This window comes from Chinchilla lanigera, unplaced genomic scaffold, assembly GCF_000276665.1.
Source record: "Chinchilla lanigera isolate Chin_1 unplaced genomic scaffold, ChiLan1.0 scaffold00126, whole genome shotgun sequence".
Lineage (NCBI taxonomy): Eukaryota > Metazoa > Chordata > Mammalia > Rodentia > Chinchillidae > Chinchilla > Chinchilla lanigera.
Window position 1 is genome coordinate 2,800,790 of NW_004955527.1, and position 20,608 is coordinate 2,821,397.

General features: G+C 51.5%; 1 protein-coding gene across 1 annotated transcript in view; it reads right to left on the minus strand.

Annotated features, from left to right (window-relative positions):
* Fhad1 (forkhead-associated (FHA) phosphopeptide binding domain 1) overlaps positions 1 to 20,608 on the minus strand; it is a gene marked incomplete in the record, with an annotated part of 122,506 nt that overhangs the window by 44,160 nt on the left and 57,738 nt on the right. The window contains 8 exon segments of the mRNA XM_013507414.1: positions 121 to 222; positions 454 to 549; positions 3,442 to 3,594; positions 5,217 to 5,287; positions 13,515 to 13,710; positions 15,081 to 15,233; positions 16,570 to 16,653; positions 19,112 to 19,219. Of these exon segments, the coding sequence (XP_013362868.1) occupies positions 121 to 222; positions 454 to 549; positions 3,442 to 3,594; positions 5,217 to 5,287; positions 13,515 to 13,710; positions 15,081 to 15,233; positions 16,570 to 16,653; positions 19,112 to 19,219 (963 nt within the window).

Sequence of the window (20,608 nt, forward strand, 5' to 3'; positions counted from 1 at the left end):
AGTTAAAAAAAGAAAGAAAGAAAGAAAGTGCTGGGGATGTAGTTTAATGCAAAGGACTTGGGTTCAGTCATCAAGAAGGAACTTCCACATGTCAAGCCACCCCTCCTGAGCCCTGCCTACCTCTTTGTGGCGGGCCAGGCGGTTCTCCAGGTCACGGACCCTCCTCTGTGCCTCCTCTAGGGCTTCCCTGGCTCTGCCTTTCTCTATGCTGTCTTCCAAAGCCTGCAAGTCAGTGGCAGTTGCTGAGTGTCCCGGTGACCATGGCAGGAAGTTGGGCTCTGCAGGCTGTGCGTGATCCACCATAGTCCTGGGCTAACCCCGGGAGGCTGTGGGCAGAGGAGCCCAGGGGCTCGGGGCTCAGGCTCTGGAGGAGCAACCCCAGGTTAAAGCAGAGTGCAGCCTTTCCAGCAGGGGATCCGGGCCTGCTTTCCCTCCCCTGCCGCTGCAGTTCACCTCCTTCTGCTGGGCCAGCCGCTCCTCCAGCTCGCACACCTTCTTCTTTTCCTCCTTGGCTTTGTTTTTCTCTTGGGCAACTCTATCCTCCAACGCCTGCAAGTCAAGGACATGGCTGAGTGTCTCGGTTGCCATGGTGGGGATGTGGACTCTGCTAAGCTGTGTGGCTTGCCCTGCACTGCTCACCACACCCATGGAATAACACGTGCAGCAGAGCCTGGGATGAAACCCTCCCTGGCCCTGGAGCCCTGGGGGAGGACCTATGTGCATAGCCTCAGTGTCCCTGTCTATACAACAGGGAACAGTACTAGTTGACCCGAGGACTGGAGAGTACGATGCACATGAGGTAGATGCTCCACACAGTGACACTATCTATTCCGACTTCGCAGAGGAGGAAATGAATGGGTTTAAAGAGATGAAGGACTCTGCCCTGTGGGCCAGAAGATCACACAGTGGGGGACTCAAACCCTGGCCCATTTCATTCTTAAGCTTGTGTTCTAAACATGCATTAGTAAATGATGGCCTATAGACCTGCTCTGGCCCCCTGCCTGTGTTTTACAAATAAAGTTTTATTGAAACATTCCCTGTTCTTTATGGCCTATGGCTGCTTTTGCACAGTGGCAGAGCTGAGAAGTCACCACAGAGACTTCTTGACCGGCAAAACTGAAAATACTCACTTTGTGTGTCTTTATGGAAAAAATTTGCCAATCGCTGACCTAAAAAAAGCATTAGTGAGTGGGTAGATTAGGCCAATGCTGCTAACAAGTCATAATAAAAGAAGGAAAGCTAGGTTTGTTTTGCCATTGACGCAAAGTCCTAAAACAAGCCAGGATTCACGAGAGGGAGGCTGACGCTGCACAGAGGATATTCAGACCAGGGGAGGTGAGGGGTGTGACAGGGCATGGGCAATACTCACTAATAACCAGCGAGTTCCTCTCAGGTGAGCCCCAGGGTCAAGCTGTCAATACAAGTGTCTCAGGAAGGGTGTTACAGTTAAATCGAGAACGATCCCCTACAAACGCTCGGGGGCTCAGAGGAGGGGATTCTGGGAGGCGAGTGGATCAGCTAGAGCTGACTTGCTGTTAGGAGGTGGAGCCTGGCGGAAGGAGGATCATGGTGCTATAGCTCCTTTCCAGGCTACCCCGCTTGTATCTCTGCTTCCAGGCCATACACCATGAGCAGCTTTCCTCAGCTTTCCTTTCCTTCCACCATGCTGCTTCTGCGTTCGAGCCTGCCAGCCACAGACTGACACTTCCTAAACTGTGAGCCGAAGTAGATCTCTCCCTCTTGGTGGGTGTTGGATGATTTGTTCTCAGTGACGAGAAAGTGACTAAGACAGACAAAGGGTGACCTAGAAGGAGACTGACACCACTTCTTCCCTGTGCTGGGCTGGTACAATGAGGTTTACGTGTTTGAAGGGGCTTTGAAGCCAGCCCGTAAAATACTTCCTGCCAGGAACATCATAATTTGGGCACTGGGGAAGCCCAGGCTGGTGCCCAAAGGCGTATTTCACACAGGGGGCTCAAGTCTCATATCCCGACTATGGAAAAATCAACCCCAAATTAAAAAACAATAGGGCACTTGGGGATCTGAGAGGCTAAAGGGGGAAGTGGTCTGAGAGGAAGAGGAAGTATTGGGAGGAGGGGAATTCCTGAGCTCTCTAACTCCCTTCTGGCTTCAGTTTCTTCTCTAGGCGAAGGCGCTGAGTTTTGCCCTCTACCTAGTTTGCTCTTCCTGATGTGCCAGTCTGACTTATGGCTATCATTAATATTAACTTTATGGGGATGTCACATGGTTCTTCCTTTTTATCTCTTATTTTACCAAAGGCAGAGAGAGGCGAAGAGAAGAGAGGGAGGAGGAGAAGCGAGATGTCCTCAGGTGCCCGGATGTAAACTGGAGGACGGAAATAGAAGAGGCGGAGGCTTGGAGAGACCAGGGATCAGGTGTGGGTGATGGAGGAGGACAGCCCTTCACCCGGTTTGGTGGGAACCCAGCAGTAAGGAAGGAGCAAGATTGAGGACTTTATGAATCTCTTAAATGGGGCTGGGAATTTAGCTCAGCGGCATAGCGCCTGCCTAGCAAGCACAAAGTCATGAGTTTGATTCCCGGTACCGGAAGAAAAAACAAAAAAACCGAACAAACAAAATGAATCTCTTAAATGGCCAAAGTGTAGCCGAAGTCACGAGCCACCGACCTAGGATGATGGGAATCAGGGAAGTAAAATGCCCCACTGTTCCCTGGATAGCGAAAAGGACCAACTCCTCGGCCAGCATGAGAACAGGCTTATGAAATGCTGCTTCCAGGCCTTCTCTAGAGATCTGGACTCCATGCGTCGGGGGTGGGAAGCTCTGGGGAACCCTTGCTTCAAGACGCTGCTCTAAGACTCAGTCCTGTCCCACCTGCGCCCCGTGGGAGCCACCAGACCCGCAGGGTGACCGTCTGCCTTTCAACCCGATGCCCAGCTGACCGCCTGCACCTTAGCCTTTGGGAAGCACTGCTGTCTGGTGCATTCTCTCCGGCCCGGTTTTTAGAAAAGCCAGTAGCAGTTTGGGTACTTGTTTTCCCTCCAATATGTATCCAGATACAGTGAGAGACTGAAAGCCGAGCTTAGACACATCTGTCCCTTACAAACCAGGAGCGGCAGTAATGAGTCCATTTTGTGTAATCAACCGCGATGTAGAAACAAAGATGGCGGCATTTCCCCCTAAATCCGACACTCCTGCTTTTCCAAGTGGATTGTGCTGTTTCATTAATATCGACCCACAGCATGAACCCAGGAATTGCTCAGCTTTCCTCAGCTAAGCACACATCCTCCCTGGCCCACAGAAAAGGCCCTTTTGCCAGTTTCCAACTGTACAGAAAGGAGCAGTAGGGCTGGGGATATAGCACAGTGGCACAGTGCCCGTCTGACAAGTGTGAGGTCATGAGTTCGATTCTCAGTACCAGAAAAAAAAAAAAAGAAAAAGAAAACAGCAGTGACCACCTCACCTCCTTCTCTTCCATCAGCTGCTTGACTCTGGCCTTCAGCTTCTCCTCTAGCTCCAGCCTCTCCTTGGTCAGCTTCTCCTTCTCTGCCAGATGCTCCTTCAGTGCCTCCTGCAGCACTTTCTCCTGTATTTCTTGAGAACTGTTGATCTGGACCTGAAGTGAGGAAAAAGGAGGCTGAATCGGATGGGGGCATCACTAAGAAGTCCTTCCCACAGGCTCTGACAAACTGTTCACCTTTCAGGGGACAAAGGTGTTCACCAGAGTTACTGAAAAACACTGGTAAACTGTCCTTCGCCTAGTTACTGGTAGGGAAGCAGTAGAATTTTAAGACTTCAGACTCTGGATCTAGATAAAAAATTAGCTCTAGTTACTTCTAAGATGCTTCTCCATTTAGAAAACGAGGACAATCACAGTACCTGCATCTCAGAGTTGTAAGGATGAAACGTGATAACCAGAGAAAGGTGTTAGCACAGTACTTGGTACAGAGGAGGTGCTCAGTAAACGGCAGCTAGAACGGTTAGTTTCTATTTGCTGTGCAAAGGAGGAAAAACAGCGATCTGGGAGTCAGAAGGTCTGAGCTTTTGCCTTGATTTTTTTTTTTTTCTTACTAATTAGCTGTGTGACAATCAAATAGTCACCAATCTCTTAGGACTTTGATGGCCATATCTGTAAAATGAGGAGGATGGGCTAGACCAGAAGTTGACAAACTATACTCCACAGGCCAGATCTGGTCCACAGCCTGGTTTGTAAATAAAGTTTTATTGGAACAAAGCCATGTCCATCTTCCCATTTATTTACATGGTACCTACGGCTGCCATTCTTTCTACCATAGCAGGGTTGATAGGTTTAACTGAGACCATATGTTCTGCTAAGCCAAAACTATTTACCGTCAGCCCTTTGCAGAAGACTTTTTTGAGCCCTGGACTCAGGTTTCTGTGGCTGATTAGAAGGGTGGTCTCAGTTCTCCAGCCTCCTCTTACCCATGTCTCTGCCTATGTAAATTGCAGTGGCAGCCCATGGCCATGGTCTTCCCCGGGCACCGAACTCGGCCATGTAACCTGCTTTGGCCAATAGGATATTAGTAGACATAAAACAACCTGTGAATTGAAAAGCTCTGTGTGATTGGTTCTGCTTTCTCTCCTCACTTCGTAGCCTCCAGGAGAACATGCTCAGGCTGGCTTGTTGGAGAATGAGAGACTTCAGCTCCTAGATCAACCAAGGCCAGCCAACACCCAGAAGAGTGAGTGAGTCTACCCAAGGTCAGCATAGCCGCCTGAATGCTGACTGCAGGCAGACAGATGAGTAGGAATTAGTAATTGTTGAATGTGGTTGCTTATTATATAGAGTTATTATGCCAACAGCTATCATAATGGCACAGTCCTTAAGAATCATCTGCCTTTAGAATAATTCCTTCCTCTTGATAATTCTGCTGCATAGACCATGGGCACTGCTCTTTTTCTACTGCACTTAATGAAGATAATTTTCAAGATCTGATAGCATCTAGTCTTTTGTGGTGGTGGTGGGGTGTTGACCAAGGGAAACAAGCAGTTGCTCAGCCCAGAAGCTCAACCACCGGGCGGCACCCAGTCTCTGCCCTTGGCTGTGAGCAACCTCAGCCACCCTGCGGAATCTCTTCACATGCTAACGGAGAAATCATTTCACCTCTTGCAGGATGTGGGCTAAGTCCAGGGAACAAACACAGATTTCAGATGCACAGTGAAATACAAACGCCAAGCAGGAGCTGAAGTGATCTTTGAGAAAAAAAAAAGAATTACCTGGAGCTCCTGGGTCTGGCTCATAATTCTTTTATAATGTTCCAGAAGACGTACAGGATATAAAGAGAAGCCTTGGAAAACAGAAGTAGGCAGAAGGTTAGTATCAATCCCATCATGTCTTTGCTTTCTGACCAACATCTTAAGGAAGCCTACGGACACAGGGATGAAGACAACCCCGGGGACATGAGCTGCCGTCTGACTTGTGCTTTTAAAGTGGTTGATAAACTTTGGTTGCAGTAGTATCCAAGTTTCTTTTTAGAGGTGGAAAATAAAAACCCACCAGCAGAACACTATCTTTCTGAGTGTCTACCTGTGTCCAGGGTGGGGATGGTGCGTAGCCATGACCGGCAGGGCCTTGCACTTGGATCTGAGAGGTGAGCTCTAAATGCCTGCTGGGAGCATGCAGGGATCCTAGGCAGCATGTCAGTGATGGTGAATGAGGGGGGCCTGTGAGGGCCTCAGAGGAGAGAGGCATCATTCCCAGGGTGGGATCCAAAAGGGTCACTTGGTGGAGAAGCCATTGGCTGTGGGTGTTGCACGGGCAGAAGTCAGTGACAGGGGAAAGTGTGCCACAACATAGGATTTGGTGGGCTGGATGGGAGCCCCCACCAGCATGCGGCTCCTAATCCCTGGAACCTGGGAACACACTTAATGCAGCAAAAAGGATTTTGCAAATGTGCCTTGTTGGATTTTTTTTTTTTTTTTGTCTTTTTGAAACAGGGTCTCGCTATGCAGTTCAGGCTGGCCTTGACCTCACTTTGTAGCCCAGGCTGGTCTCGAACTCACAATGATCCTCCTGCCTCAGCCTCCCGAGTGCTGCGATTACAGGTATGTGCCACCACATCCAGCCACCTTGTTGGATTTTGAGATGAGAGATTATCCTGGATTAGCCAAACTGGCTCAGTATAATCACACAGGTCCTTAAAAGTGGGAGATTTATCTGCAGACAGACAGAAGGAAGTTGATGCAGCAGAAAGAGTTGCAGATGCCGTGCTGCTGGCTCTGAAGACAAGAGGAAGGAGCCATGAGCCAAAAACAAAACTCTAGAAGCTGCAAAATGGAAGGAAGTAGATTCTCCCCCACAGCCCCCAGCAGGAACCAGCCCTGCCCTTGGCTTTATCCCAGGGATGCTGAATTTGGACTTTCAGCCTCCAGAAATAGATACGTGTTTGAAGCCACTAAGCTCATGGTTAATTCGCCATAGGCACAGGAAACCAATCCAGGGGTGAAGGCAGATAGGGGTGAGGGAGAGGCAGTGTGGGGGAGGTGTGGAGCCTCCCTGCAGTGGACGCGGGGACTGAAGGGTGAGGTCCGTCCCTGGCAGCCTAGAACAGTAGCCTAGAATGTGTCAACCTGATTTAAACCTCATGTAAATGTAGGGAGTGCATCCCGCGTGCCTGGCCTGACACGGAGCCATGGATGCCTCACCCACCGCAGCAGCCTGTCATCACCCCATTTGATGGACTAGGCAGCGGGGCTCTGAGCCGCATGGCCTCCAGGAGTTGGGCCAGGACTCCAGCTCCGGTGTTGTGCCACTGAGGGGTCTTGTCAGGGCTGCGCCGGCTGCCAACCCAGCTGCCAGGTGGCTCGATGAGGCGCGTTCCTGCAGAACAATAACTGGGGTGAGGTAGAGAAAAAGGAGCTGTGGGCTGTCCGCACACAATGCTCCCGGTGTGGCCATGGGGCTGCCTTGTATTTTGAGATGTTTAGCAGCATCACAATCCTCTGTTTTGCAGGGCGGGGAGGAGTTCCATTCCCTGCCCCAGTTATAGCAAACACAAAAGCTTCTGGATGTTGACAGGTTTCCCCTGAGTAGCAGAATCCTCTCCTCTGAGAAGCAGGGAGCTCAGCTGAGAGCTCAAGGCCAGTCCTGTCCATCCAGGGATCTTTATGTGCATTAGGAAAAGGCTCCCTTCCTCCTGGTGGCCAGACCCAGCTCCTACTTGCTGCCTCAGTCTGTCCCCGTTACGTAAGACCTGACCTGCACTCTGTCCTGGCAGCCCTGCTTGGAGACATGTGTTCCACTTGGATGTCCCTGCAGTAGGATGGTTCTTTGTGAATGAGGCAAGGTGGGGGAGGGCCAAGGACTGCCCTGCAGCACACGCTCATGTTAGAGACTGGTGAAGCGAGGCTGCTGCAAACAAGCAGAATTGGTCTGAGGAGAGGCAGGCGCACAGGTCCTGGAGCCAAGCAGCATGAGGGTTTCAGCAGGAGAACCAAGAGTGATGGCTGGTTGGAGGGAACATGGCCCAGGAAAAGATGGCACCCGTGAGGCCTGCAGGGGTCCATGTGTTACCTGCAGGGACCAGGCAAAGAGCAGAGAACGCAGGAAGCTGACAAGGACCATGGAGTGTGGCACACTTCTTCGAGGTCATAGGTGGAGTCAGGCTTGGGAACAGTAGAGAAAGAGAGAAAGAAGCAGTGGGTTCCAGTGAGAAATTATTTTTCAAGATGGTGGCGCCATCTTGGAATGCACTTTCGGTGGCAAAGGGAAGGAGCCAGGAGGGTAAGAAAGTCTGTGGGTGCCCAAGAAAGGAGGTTGTCATTCAGGACCCCAGACACAAGGTGCCTGGGATGGAGAGAGGGGAGACACAGGGTAGGGAAGAGCTGCACACGGGAGGAGGACACTGTGGGGATGATGGAGTGGAGGAAGAAAGGATGGGGATAGCAAGAGGGGCAGGAGATTGAACGCGCTCATGCCTTGATGCTTGATCCCTACACACATGACTTTCTGAGGCTTTGCAGCAAGGAAGAGTGAGAATAATAATATTATATCAATGCTGTCGAGTATTATGCACTTGCACTTGCTATGCGCAGGCACCAGGCCAGGAGTTTTGTACCTACTTTCTGGTCATTATGATCAATGTGGCAAGGAAGTGCTTTCATATTTACAGGAGAAACAACGAAGTTCACCAAGGGAAGGCGTCGGAGCTGATGAGTGGCAGTGTCAGAATTCAGACCTAGGTCTGAATTCAGGAGATGAGCTGAAGCGGGAGGAGTGGACAGGCCAGTGAGAAGGGTGCTCCGGGAGAGGTGCACAGCAAGGACACCCGGATGGCGGGAGGTGAGGTGCCCCGGCTACCACTGGCTTGGGCTACGGTAAGTGCAGAGATTGTGATGGCTGAGTCACATAGCTGCCGGCACACAGTAGGTCCTTAATAAATAGCTGTTGAGCAACTGAATTAAAGTCAAGATCCTATGGGATCACACCAGGCTGGGATAATACTCTCAAGCGTTCGATGTCTTTTTCTCCAGATTTTTCTTTTGGTCAGGTACTTTTTGCAAAAGAGAAAAACAAAAGCACATGATACTGCATTGCAACTTGCTGCTTCTTCCATTTAAAGATACGGCCTGCCTTGGATATTTGAGAATGGGTGATTTCCCACGTGTACGGGAAGTTCTTTCATTTGTAACAAAGTCTTGCAGAAATGGACACAAACAGTTGAGCATGCACAGAATAATGTGAAAGTCCTTTCATTCCCTTATCAAGGAAGCCTGGGAAGCTGGTGGGGGTGATGGCAGCTGACTTGCAAGGTTCTCTGGAGACAATGGCCATCTTCCCAGTGGACCTGGGAACACTTCCCCAAACAGACAGCTAGCGACAGGCGCTGGAACCCTATGAGGCCTCTCCTTCTGGGGTGCTCGGACGTCATCCCACAAGACCTTGAGCAGTTTCCCTTTACTTTTAGACCACCTGGATTCCTCTGGGGCTTTGGGTCAGGATTTATGAATGTGTTTGTTATGTGCGTCTCTGCTTGGGATGCCGTTCCAAAAGCAGGGGTTTTGAGGATGGAGTCTGGGGTTTACCATGTGAAGCGGGGACACTGCTGTGGCTCTAAGATGAGGCTAGACAGGGCTCTTTCTGCTTCTGGGCGAAGGAAGCCACCATCGGTGCCCAGGTGGAGGTGTGGGTGGTTCCATAAAAGCTTGTGGAGACCCAGGACTACTGCGCGCGCGTGTGTTTGTGTGTGTGTGTGTGTGTGTGTGTGTGTGTGTGTGTGATATCCCCAGGCCTCATGGTGACCCAATGACAGTTTATGCCCATAACAAAGGTCTAAAGACGTAAGTCACTTTCCCATGCAATGAAGAAGTGCACAGTTGAAACTTAAACCAGATAGTTGACCTCCAAAGTCCAGACTCAGAGCCATTAATTACACTGTGCTGCCAGTGGGGCTTTCTGTGGTGCTATGGTTGAATGCTCCCACCGAAACTCTCTTTGAAACTTAATCCCCAAAGTCTCACGTTAATGGTGTTTGGAGGCGGGGCCTTTGGGAGGTAATTAGGGTTAGACAGGTCATGTGCATGGGGCCAGATGATGGCATTAGCGCCTTCCTAAGCAGCAGAGGAGGTGTGGTGGCGCATGCCTGTGATTCCAGCAGTCTACCAGGCCGAGGCAAGAAGACTGCAAGTTTGAGCCTGGGCAATTTAGCAAGAGCCTCTTTCAAAACAAGAAATTTAAAAAAGGGCTAGAGATGGAACTCAGTGTGAAGGCCTTGGGTTAATCCCCAATACCAGGGAGAAGAAGAAGAATGAGGAGGTGATGTTGGTGATCGTGTCGGTGATGATGATGGTGCTGATCGTGGTGACAAGGGTGGTGGCCGCGATAAAGGGAGTGACGGCCGTGATGATGGGGCTGAAGGTGGTGATGCTAGTGACAGTGGAAGTCATTGTTCAGATGAAGCACCGATATTCCAGATGCCATTCCCAGCATCTTTCATATCCATCTAAGTTTCCCCTGAGAACAGCTCTATGAGGCAGCACCCATTATCCCCACTACAGAAACCAGGAAATTGGGTCCAAAGCTGTCTTTATGATTATTCCACTGGAAGAAGGTGGCTCAGGGTGCTTCACGTTACTGAGGCCAGCAAGGCTCCTGCACCTGCTCATCACCACCATGAGCATCGAAAGCCTTCTGCGTTCATGGTTTTCCTGAAGGGAGGGCAGGGGCTGTGGCCATTTAGCTCCCCCTGGGTGCTTAGCACTGTGCTCAGTGTCCTCTGAGCTCATGGGACTTCCCATGCGTCTACTGGATTCTTGTGACTGGCACCATGAGAGAGGCACTGCCAACGTCTATTCTGAAGGTAAGAAAGAGGAGACTCCAGGATGTTTAGAACGGTCACACAGTAGGGTCACACTGAGGGCTCTGTGATCCTAACACTTGCGTTTTTCATGACCCTGCACTTCCTCTGGAGACCCAGCAGGGTTCCGGCTACTTGCGATTCCTAGAGGGCAGCTTGTCATTACCCTGGACAAGGACGAAGTTAAGATTTGTCATTTCCTAAGGTAATGTCTCCTCTTCCTCTGCTCCTCTCCTGTGTGCTAAGAATTAGGGACCCCAGTAGAGACTAAAGGAACTCTCTAGCTCATTCCTTTCTTTTTATCTTTGGGGTCTCACCCTGATGTCACTTGTACTGGAAAATACCTCTGCATCAACTTCCTGTCTTGCTCAGTGGATGAAGGATGGGTCCTCGTCAATCTTTCTGTTTTACCCCCGACTCTTCCCTCCCTCACTTCTTAGAGCCAGGTTGTTGGAATCATAGGATACGGTCACTAGCACAGCCTCTGGCCAACAGGTGTCCCACAGAGCGTCATCCAAGAGAGGCCAGTTGGGGATAAGGGCAGTGAAAAAGGAGACCTGCATTTTGGGAACCCACATTCTTTATCCTATTTCTGAGGATCCGCAGTAGCTACTGACAGAAGAGGGATTCTGCAGGGACCAGTTTAACGTCACTTGGCTCTCACGGCTCCGTGCAGTCAGGAGGGGAGGATGGCGGGTCTGACAAACGCTGCCCACAGCCAGTCTGTCTCAGCTCTCTGGCATCGCTGGCCTGACAGCTTAACTTCACAGCCACGTTTCTTTACGGTAACATATGGCTCGGTTTACAGACGCAGGCGTCGGGGACTGAGACGGTGCTGGGAGGTAGGAGGGGACAGTGCACGGGTGGCGTGGCCCAGCTGTCATTGCAGCTCCAACCTGGAGGAGCAAGCAGAAGGCTGGCCCGGGCTCTACCTGGTTTCCTGTACGCTCACAACTCTGCCACGGTGACAGCGACTGCGCCTGGGAGGACACCGGCCCTGTCAGCCCGTCCCGCCTCTCATCACCCCTCTTTCTCCATGCTATGGCGAGGGGCAGGCACTTACCAAAAAAATCAATCTATCTGGAGAACTTTATTCCACCTTCTGGATTACTGTGGAGCATCCCGGCTGGAGCTACTGAAGTTCCCGAGAGGAAAACTCACTTTCCGGTTCTCTCACGGCTGCGAGAATCTCACATTCATGCAGCCTCCTGAGGGGAGCGATTCTGCAAGGAGCTGTGAGTTCCTCAAGCGGTGGCCCTGGCTGCACCCCTCCCACCCCATGCTTTCTACTTCCTGCTCACACCCGGGGGTTTACACATGCGTGTGTGCATCTGCCCACCTCATGAACATTTCCTTGGGGTAGGAGCAGCACACGCTCTCCTGCCTGCCAGGACATATCACTGGCTTCTCTCTCCATCCCAGGCCTCCAGGTGACAGCTGCTCCCACTCCCGCTCTCGTCGCTTCATCTTGGAAGCCCGTGGCCACCTCCAGCTCGCCTTCCTTCTCTGGGCCTCCCCAGCCCTCCTTCCTCTGCATGTTATGGAGGGAACCACACACATCAGCACCTTCACACACTCCAGAGACCCGGAAGTCATGCACAATTGTTTCTGTCTACCACTTCCCTTCCAACCAAGTCCAAATCCAGCACAGGAGCCTGTTGATTTACCTCCTAACGGCCCCTGAGTCTTTGTTCATGATCCTCACCTGTCCTCGTGCGGCCACTGTCATCCCTTACATCCTGGATGGCCACTTGTTGGTCACCTTTGGTATATTCTCCCCTTGGGACCAAGGTTATGCCCTTAGCCTGTAAGCCTGGTCCATTAATTCCCTACTGAAAACCTTTATGGGTGTCTTGCTGCTCTTAGGATAAAGCAGGGCTTCTCACCAGGCCCTGTTGCAGAGCCCCTGCCAACCCCTCGTACTGGCCTCCTTTACCTACCCCATTTCTTTTAGTCTCGGGTGTCCTCCACTGCCACCTCTCTCTGCCCAGAACGTGCTCCCCTCTGTTCTTCGGCAGACAACAACTATTCATCCTCCAGATGCCCTGTCCTCCTTGACCACACTGAGCCCTGCACTCTTCACAGAAATCATAACCATTCAAGTTGTACATGTATTGGAATGATTTTTGATTAATGCTCATCTCATTCCTCTGTGAGACCATAAGCCACATGAGGGCAAGGATAGTACCTGTTCTCTTCCCCCCAAGTATTTTATTATGAAAAATTTCAAACATAAAGTTGGAAGAATTTTACAGGGAACAACTAGATACCCATGACTTGCTGGCTACCTGATTCTAATTCCACTGTATCTCTGCCCTGCTTGGTCCTGGTGTCTAATAAGTGTGCCACTAACCCCTAGGATCCTGAGGGTGAATAGGCCTGTGTGATATGATGGTTAGCTCAGCAGGATCTATGGTCTGAAGACCCAGAAGTAGCAGAAACGCATGTGCTGGAGGATTGGCTACAGCTCCACAGTGCAATGCCCTGCAGTCCGTCATGATGGAGACCTGTGTGTACTGACTTGGGAGAGGCTGCTGAATACTGTGGCAATGGGAACAGAACTAAAGAAAATTGGGTATGACCGGACACTATTCTTTATAGGATTGAAAATCTTAAGTAAGCAAAAGTAATGCTTGTTCTGTGTCAGATACCATTCTAAGTGCTCCATTAGAGCCATACATCTAATCCTCACAATGACCCAAAGAGGTGGTTACGTCTTATCATCTGCACCTTACAGGTGAGGTAACTGAGGCACAGAGAGGGAAAGTAACTTGCCTAGAATCACACAGCTATTTCCAGAGGAAAAGGCTGTGGAAGTCAGAATCACCAGTGTAGTTATTGCTGAGAGGCAGGAGGGAGCATACTTGTGATATAATTTTCCTTTTGTCTCTCTCTGGTTTCATGTCCTTTCAGTGATCATGTATTTTTTTTTTTTTTTTTTTTGAGACAGGGTGGCCTTGAATTCACTGTGTAGCCCAGGCTGGCCTTGAACTGCTGGCAGTCCTCCTGCTTCAGCCTCCTGAGTGCTAGGATTACAGGCATGCACCACCACGCCTGGCTATGAGTATTTTTGTTTTAAAGGAAAACCACTTCCCGAGCCAAGTGAATTGGGAGAAAGGAACAGTTGGCCACATCTCCACCTCAACAGATGTCCCGTCATGGGAAGATTCATCATGACATTTTAGAGTCATGCAACTATGTGCAAAAAAGTCACAGTAACCTTTGTCAGAGCTGGAAAGCTGGAGGCCGAGGTCCCCGAAGAGCTGCTCCATTCCCTCCAGCCAGGCCATCGAGAGGCTCAGGAGGTCCACCATCGCCTTCTGCAGCCCTGACATAGGTGAGCTCACCTGAAGGCCCTGCAGAAGGTCCACCTCCCTCTTCAGGTCCCTGCTGCAGCAGGACGTTCTCATGCAGTCCTGAAAGCAGACAAAGTCACGAGCATCTCAGACTCTGTAGCCAGAAATAGCACCTGGCAGGACCTGCAAGCACTAGGGAGGGTCCTTGGCTTTTCCACAAAGCAGGCAGTGCCACATGTCGGCTGCCCCGGGATGGTCCAGGGTTTTTTTAGATTTTTAGGTGGGGAAGCAGCCTTTGTAGTTTTGCACTGTAATTTGGAATGTCGATGGTCAAAGGGAGCTCCCTTTAAGCTATGTGCGATCCCAAAGCCAAACTGCCACCCATGATTTGGCTGAAATGAGATCCAAACTTGGCTACTCCTAGTCATGAAAAATCCTGCCGAAATGAATGCACATGCTGGTCAGAGAGTGTGGCCTCCTGGTTTTTCCGGAAAGAGTGCTGACTAGCCAACATTTGCACAAGCTCCCCAAATAGTAGCTACTGATTTCAAGAGAAAGCAGAAGCAGCTTCCCATTCTGATTATCTCCGGGTGGGCCTGGGGTGCACCTGGGGCCCTACGGTCCTGGCTTCTCCACAGGTAAAGGCAACGCATGGCTGGAAATAGATTTTGTTGCTATGCCAAATAAGCAAAGGGGAATAATGAGCATGAACAATTTCTTTTGTTCTGGAAATAGCATGAGAGTTGTATTTTTTTTCCTGGGTTTGGGGACTTCCCAAAGTCAGTACCTTACCCCTCGGGTACATGGGGGTGGGAGCAGTTTACCACAGTCTGAGGGTGCTCAGATCCCTTATAGAAAATGGAACTGTATTTGCATAAAATGGAACTGTATTTGCATATCATGGAGCAACATTTGCATATAACTTATATGCCTCCTCCTGTATACTTTAATCATCTCTAAATGACTTATACTACTGAATACAATGAAAATGGTAGGCAGCTGTTCTTCTGTAGTTCTTAGGGAATAATGACAAAGAGAAAAGGCTGTTTAGTACAGATGAAAAATTTCCTCCAAAATATTTTTGATCCATGGTTGATGCAAAACTCCAGCCTGGTCACACCCACTTCACCTGAAAGGCTTTTTTTTTTTTTTTTTTTTTTTTTTTGGTCTTTTTGAGACAGGGTCTTGCTATGCAGTTCAGGCTGGTCTTGAATTCACTTTGTTACCCAGGCTGGCCTCGAACTCACAGAGATCCTCCTGCGTCAGCCTCCCAAGTACGGGGATTATGGGTGTGTGCAACCCTGCTTGGCTTGTGGGAGGCATTTTTTGAGGCCCCTGCTTTTCTGTTCTCCAACAAGAGAAAAGGAGGGAAAAAAGCAAAGTACTGCTGCCCAAACTGCTCCAGGAAGCCAGACAGTTTCCCAAGATAGAAACACAGAGTGAGACAAAGGGTGGCTGCATAGAGCGCAGCGGGGTGGGCAGGCGGGCACCTGGCAGCTGTCCAGAATGGCCCTCAGCTTCTCCGCGCTCTCTGCGGTCTCCTCCTGCCTCGAGTTGCTCGTCTGGGTCTCCTGCTCCAGGCTCCACTTGTTCTGCTGAAGCTTGATGTTGTCCTCGGTGACCTGGGTGATCCTCTCTATGAGCTGGTGAGAATAAGAAAAACAAAGAGGCAAAGGCTGTCAAGGGCAGACTGGCTCTGGGACAAGGGACTGCAGGGTGGCAATTTAGCAGGCGGTGAGGACCATTGACCTGTGCAGCTCCAAGTGACATCGCTGCTGTCACAAGGACACCTTTCCCCGGGTCAGAGATGGTTCCCTGAGGGTCCTTCTGCATTGGTCGCTGTGAGGGTGGCACACGAACAGGCCGGGTCCCCTGCACCTGTCTGGAGAGCAGCCCGCACGTGGTCTCTTACCTGTGCTCTGACCCAGGGAAAGGCAAGAGTCCTGGAAGACCAGAAAGGTGACCCGTCATCACCGCGGAGGCCCGGCCTCACCGCCACTGCCTCCTCTCCCCAGCAGGAGCAAGCAGGGCACCTGCACCAAGGCGAGGCCGCCCCTTTGCTCACGGGGCTAATAGAGCTTCAACGTGTGGGTCTGGGGGCCAGACGTGAGCCTGCCCAGCTGAACTTGGTTTTCATAGGAACATTTCATGGGAATTTAACTGGCTTTTACTTTAAAAGCCAGGAAATCCCATAAAATCAAAACAAATCTTTATGGTGCAGCAACAGTGTGAAAAATATGTGCCACCAACAAAAACAGAAACATATGCTCCCAGGGTCTGGCATCCAGATCTCCAAAGAAGAGTGCGTTTGTGTCGTTTCCGTTTGCTGTTGATTTCGAGCTTCATTCTGCTGTGACCCCATACGACACAGGGGGTTATTTAAACTCTTTTGTATTTACGTAAGCATGCAAACGCACGGAGATGAATACATTATTGAATAATCAGTGGATCACAGAAGAAAACTGAGAAGAAATACAAAAAGTTCCTAGAACCAAAGGCCAATGGAAGCACCATACAGCAAAACCTATGGGACAGGATCAAAGCGTTTCCAGGAGGCGAGTTTACAGCCATAAATGCACACTTCAAAAGAATACAGCGATCCCCAGTAAATAGCCTAATGATGCAACTGGAGGTCCCAGAGAGAAAAGAACCAAAACTGAAATTAATACAAGGAAAGAAATGAAGATCCGAGTGGAGATTGAAGGAATTGAGACCAAAAAAACAACGCAAAGGATCAGTGAATCCAAGAGTTGGTTTTCTGGACGGATGGGAAGAGATTCAGGGATGTGAAGGGGAAAGGATGGGAATTAAAAGGGATCAAGATTCTACATATATGTATTCTTGATCCTATATATATATATATTCCCCCCAATGAGTGATGAATGTATCTACTGTGTCTTGCAAACACATACTAATAAAAAAAAAGAAAAAAAAAAAAGAGGAAGCAAAGGAACCTCATAGTAAGAAAACCACACGAACCTGCTGGTCAGTGATAGGCTTGTCCGGAAATGGCTTCACTCGTCCATAGGTGGCCTTGATGACCTGGCTTCGGAAATGCTCCAGCTGTGACACAAAAGGGGGTGGTGACAGGTCAGCTGGGGTTTGCGGGGTACAGGCAGAGGAGTGGGTGGCATTTCCATCACGGGCTTTGGGAAAGAAAGTCCCGCATGCCTTAATGGTCATTCTGTGTTATCAAAACCTTCACGCTCCGCAGAAGGAAAGAACTCAGCAGGTTTTAATTACTCTGCAGGCAGCCTGCGCGGCCCAGCCCAGCCCAGGCACATGGCGCCGAGCACACGCATCTCAGGCCATTGGCAGGGCCACTTGCTGCCAATTATCCAATGGGAAGTCGGGGCCTGGAGCTTGTCTATAATTGCTAAGTCGGCACCAGACTGTGAAATAAACATTGAAGCTGTCAGCCCAAGTAAATCATGTCATCAGCACAGGTGCCTGGGAACAGAATGATCTCTCTTCTGCCATTCTGTGTCCTAGACCACAAACGTCCCAAAGACACTGTCCATCATTGCCATCTCTGTATCCCCAGAGCCTTGGACATGGCCTGGGATGGAGGAGTCACTCAGCAAGTGTCCACTGGGTAACTGGATACAGAAACACCTGTTGAGGTCAGGCGCCGCTGTGTCAGTCCCAGTGGCTGGCGTTGGGTGCCTGCCGTGTGCTGGTGTTACAGGGGAAGGTGGGTGGGTTCAGGGCAGGGCCATAGTCAGGGTGCGCAGAATTAAGGCGCTGGACTCCATCTGAAGGCAGAGACAAAGATCCGCTGTCTCTGGGATTGACCTGCGTGGCTGCCCTTGGCTGGCTGTGTTCGTGGTCTGCTAGGAAGACGTGGTCACTAAAGACCAACCCAAAGCCCTGGAGGGATCCAAAGGGCCGCTGAACCAAGGGAGAAGTCAAGGGGTCCAAGACCTAGGAGCTTACAGTGCATGGGAGCTCTGAGCAACTGAGGAGTGAGATGGTGAAGGCTCTAAGGACGAGTCTGAGGTCCCCTGGCCAGAAGCAGATCAGGGTGACAGCAGGCAGCCCCAGGGCAGGTCCCAGCTGACCGAGGAGTTGGCTATTTGGGGAGGCCCTGTGAACGATGGTCACCCAAGGCCACTGTAGGGAGCCACTGCCTGGGACGGAGGGAGGGACGGGCAGGTGCTCCCGGACTGTGGGCTCCGTGTTGGAGTCAGTGGGCTGGGCGGGGCAGGATGTCAGACAGGGCGCGGGGCTGGGCAGGAAGAGCCTGGTGGCAGACAGGGCTGGAGGAGCCTCAGGGTCCTCCCTGGTGACCTCTGCCCAGAGCCATAACGAGGACCTTGGCCCTTGGGCAGGGGGGAAAGGTCATTCCTTGGGTCAGGTGTGTACTGGAGGGTGCAGAGGACCGGGAAGGAGAGAGAGCTGCCCAGGGGTTGTCCAGGTAGCCTGTGACAATGGGCTGGAAGACTTCAGGAGAAATGACACGGGGTGTGTGTGTGTGTGTGTGTGTGTGTGTGTGTGTGTGACAGTGATGCATGTGTACTGAGGAGGCTTGACCCTTGGCCCAATAGTTGGCATTTTTATTTAACTTGTGTGCGCCTCTCATGGGGGCGTGAGGACAAAGCCCTGGTCCCACAGCCTAGTTTACACGGGACAACAGCCAGTGGAAGGGCTTCAGGCATGTGGCTGGAGGGCAGGGGTGTCCTTTGAGGGCTGTGATTCTTATCCTTTAGGGGGTTCACAGCCCTTCTGAGATCCAAAGAGTGACATGGTAGACCCACCCTCCCGGAAATAAAAAGCTCTCTCTCTCTCTTTCACACACACACACACACACACACACACACACACACACGTGTGTGCGCGCGCGTGCACACACGTTCTATGGATCCCTGGAGCTGTCATCACTAGGAGAGGCCCCTGCACAGCACCCAAAGTGGGCCACCTGTGGCGAGCTGTATTCTGAGGGGTAGCTTGAGACGTCAGTCACATCTCTTCTGCATGTTCCGTCCTCGGGGCTGGGCCTTGGGCACTGGGCCATCCACCGGCCATCTTGGGCCAGAGCCTCTGAGAGACGGTGCCTCTGCCCAGCCAGGTCAGGGCTTACTCGGCAGTTTCCCCCTCTCTCTAGCAAGGACTCTGGGCACTGGGGTTCGCTTTATTAAGCAAAGTGTCATTTTCTTGTGGACACTAACGGTGATATCTGCTGGGGTCTCAGGGTACGAAAGATGGTGGTCAAATCAAGACTCAGTGCTAGGGAGAGAGTTGTTGGAGACACCCCCGGGGACCTGGGGCTGGGGCAGGTGTGGGGGCAGGTGTGGGGCCAGGCGGGGCCGCTCGGTCGGGTCTTAGTGAGGAGCCTTCCAGCAGGAGAGAGAGCTCTTCAGCGATGTCCACTGGCCTGGGCAGCCACAGAGACCCCCGGCAGTGAGATTAGGGGAGAGGTAGGCCACACCCACCCTCCTGCCTCAGCCTTCCTCCTCTTCCAACGCACCTGGCTGGCCGCCTGGGGAACGCAGGCCAAGGAAGGGGCTCTGGACCCGCCTACCTGACCTACTGCCCTTTCCAAATTGATCTTAATGAGGCTCTCTCTGTTCCCCATTTCATGCAGCTGAAGCAATTTCCTCCTGGAGTCCTCCTGAAGTTTCTCTTCAACCTGAAAGGACGATGAAAGCACGGGCTCGCTGCTAATGCGGCGGTAATGCACCCTGGGGAACTTCCCCCAGGACGTCTAATGGCCGGGGGCGTCCCAGTGGGGTAGGGACAGCTGCAGCCCCATTGGCAGGGGTCACATGGTGGCACGGGTGGAGGCTGGGGCCCCCTGGTGGACCACGTTCTTCCTCCCCTGGGCTCAGATCATGGCGCTGTCCCTAGCAAGGAGTGCGACATTGGGAGAGTCACTTCACTGGAGGACAAAGAGGCCTGTAAGGTCTTCAGGAGAATGTTTAGAATGGTGCTGGGGCTTGGTCAGGGCCCTGTGCCTGTGTTAGGAATCCAAACTGGGTATCATGGAAACCGGTGGCCAGGAATGTCTGCTATGCAACTTTATTCTAACACCCTGAGGTGCTGGCGATGAGGGCCTCGGGGCGGGTTACACTTGGGTTTACTGTTCTATCTTTTTGTTATTACTGCTTTTCGCAGAGTCAGCAGTGGAAGCTAAGCACCGGCCATGAAGGAACTGCACCCTGCAGAGGAAGGTGCGAAGGGCAGAACCCGGCCTGTTTACGCCCTCACTTGCGGTCTATGCTAGCTGAGCAGGGAGTGCTCGCTGCTGCCCCCTCTTGGCCCTCCTGCAGCCCTGCAGCCTCACAATTCAGTTCTGAACAGTATTTTGTGAGCATCGTCTGAGCCAGGGCTCTGGCACTGCCCTGAAATGAGGCGAACTCGCCCCTGTGAAAGGATTTTGTGTTGAAAGAACCTCACAAACTGTTTCTTAGGGTGCTGGGAGGGGACACAATGTAATAAAAAACCCCAGACAAGCTGGATGTGGTGGCGCATGACTGTAATACCAGCACTCTGGGAGGCTGAGGCAGGAGGATTGTAAGTTTTGAGCCCAGGCTGGGCAGCTTAGTAAATTAGTGAGACCCTGTTTTAAAATGTATAAAAGGAGGTTGGCGGTGTAGCTCAGTGCAAAGTGCAAAAAACAAACAAAATAACACCCAAGCCCAACGCATGTAAGCCCTTCAGAGCTTTCTTCTGAGCACTGTCGGCAGCCAAGAGCTCTGGTATGGACATTAGCTGGAAAAGCCAGCTGGCCTCTCGGGCCTCAGCTCCCCCCATGTGATCCCTCCAGCTTGAGCACACCTGGCTTCTATCTGGCAGGTGTTTCTGAAGGCTGTGGAGCCGGAGGCCGCTGTTGGAGCTGCTCCTTGCTGCTCATCTTAATGCACAGCCTCCCTGGTCCCCAGCCCCACGCCCAGAGCCATTGCCGCTGCCACCCTGCTCCACCTGTCACACTCAGCACGGCCACCCCGCCATCCTATTCCTCCGTCCCTGTGGGAGTAGGACCTTCTCAGCACGTCAGTCCTGGGTTTACTGCGCTCCT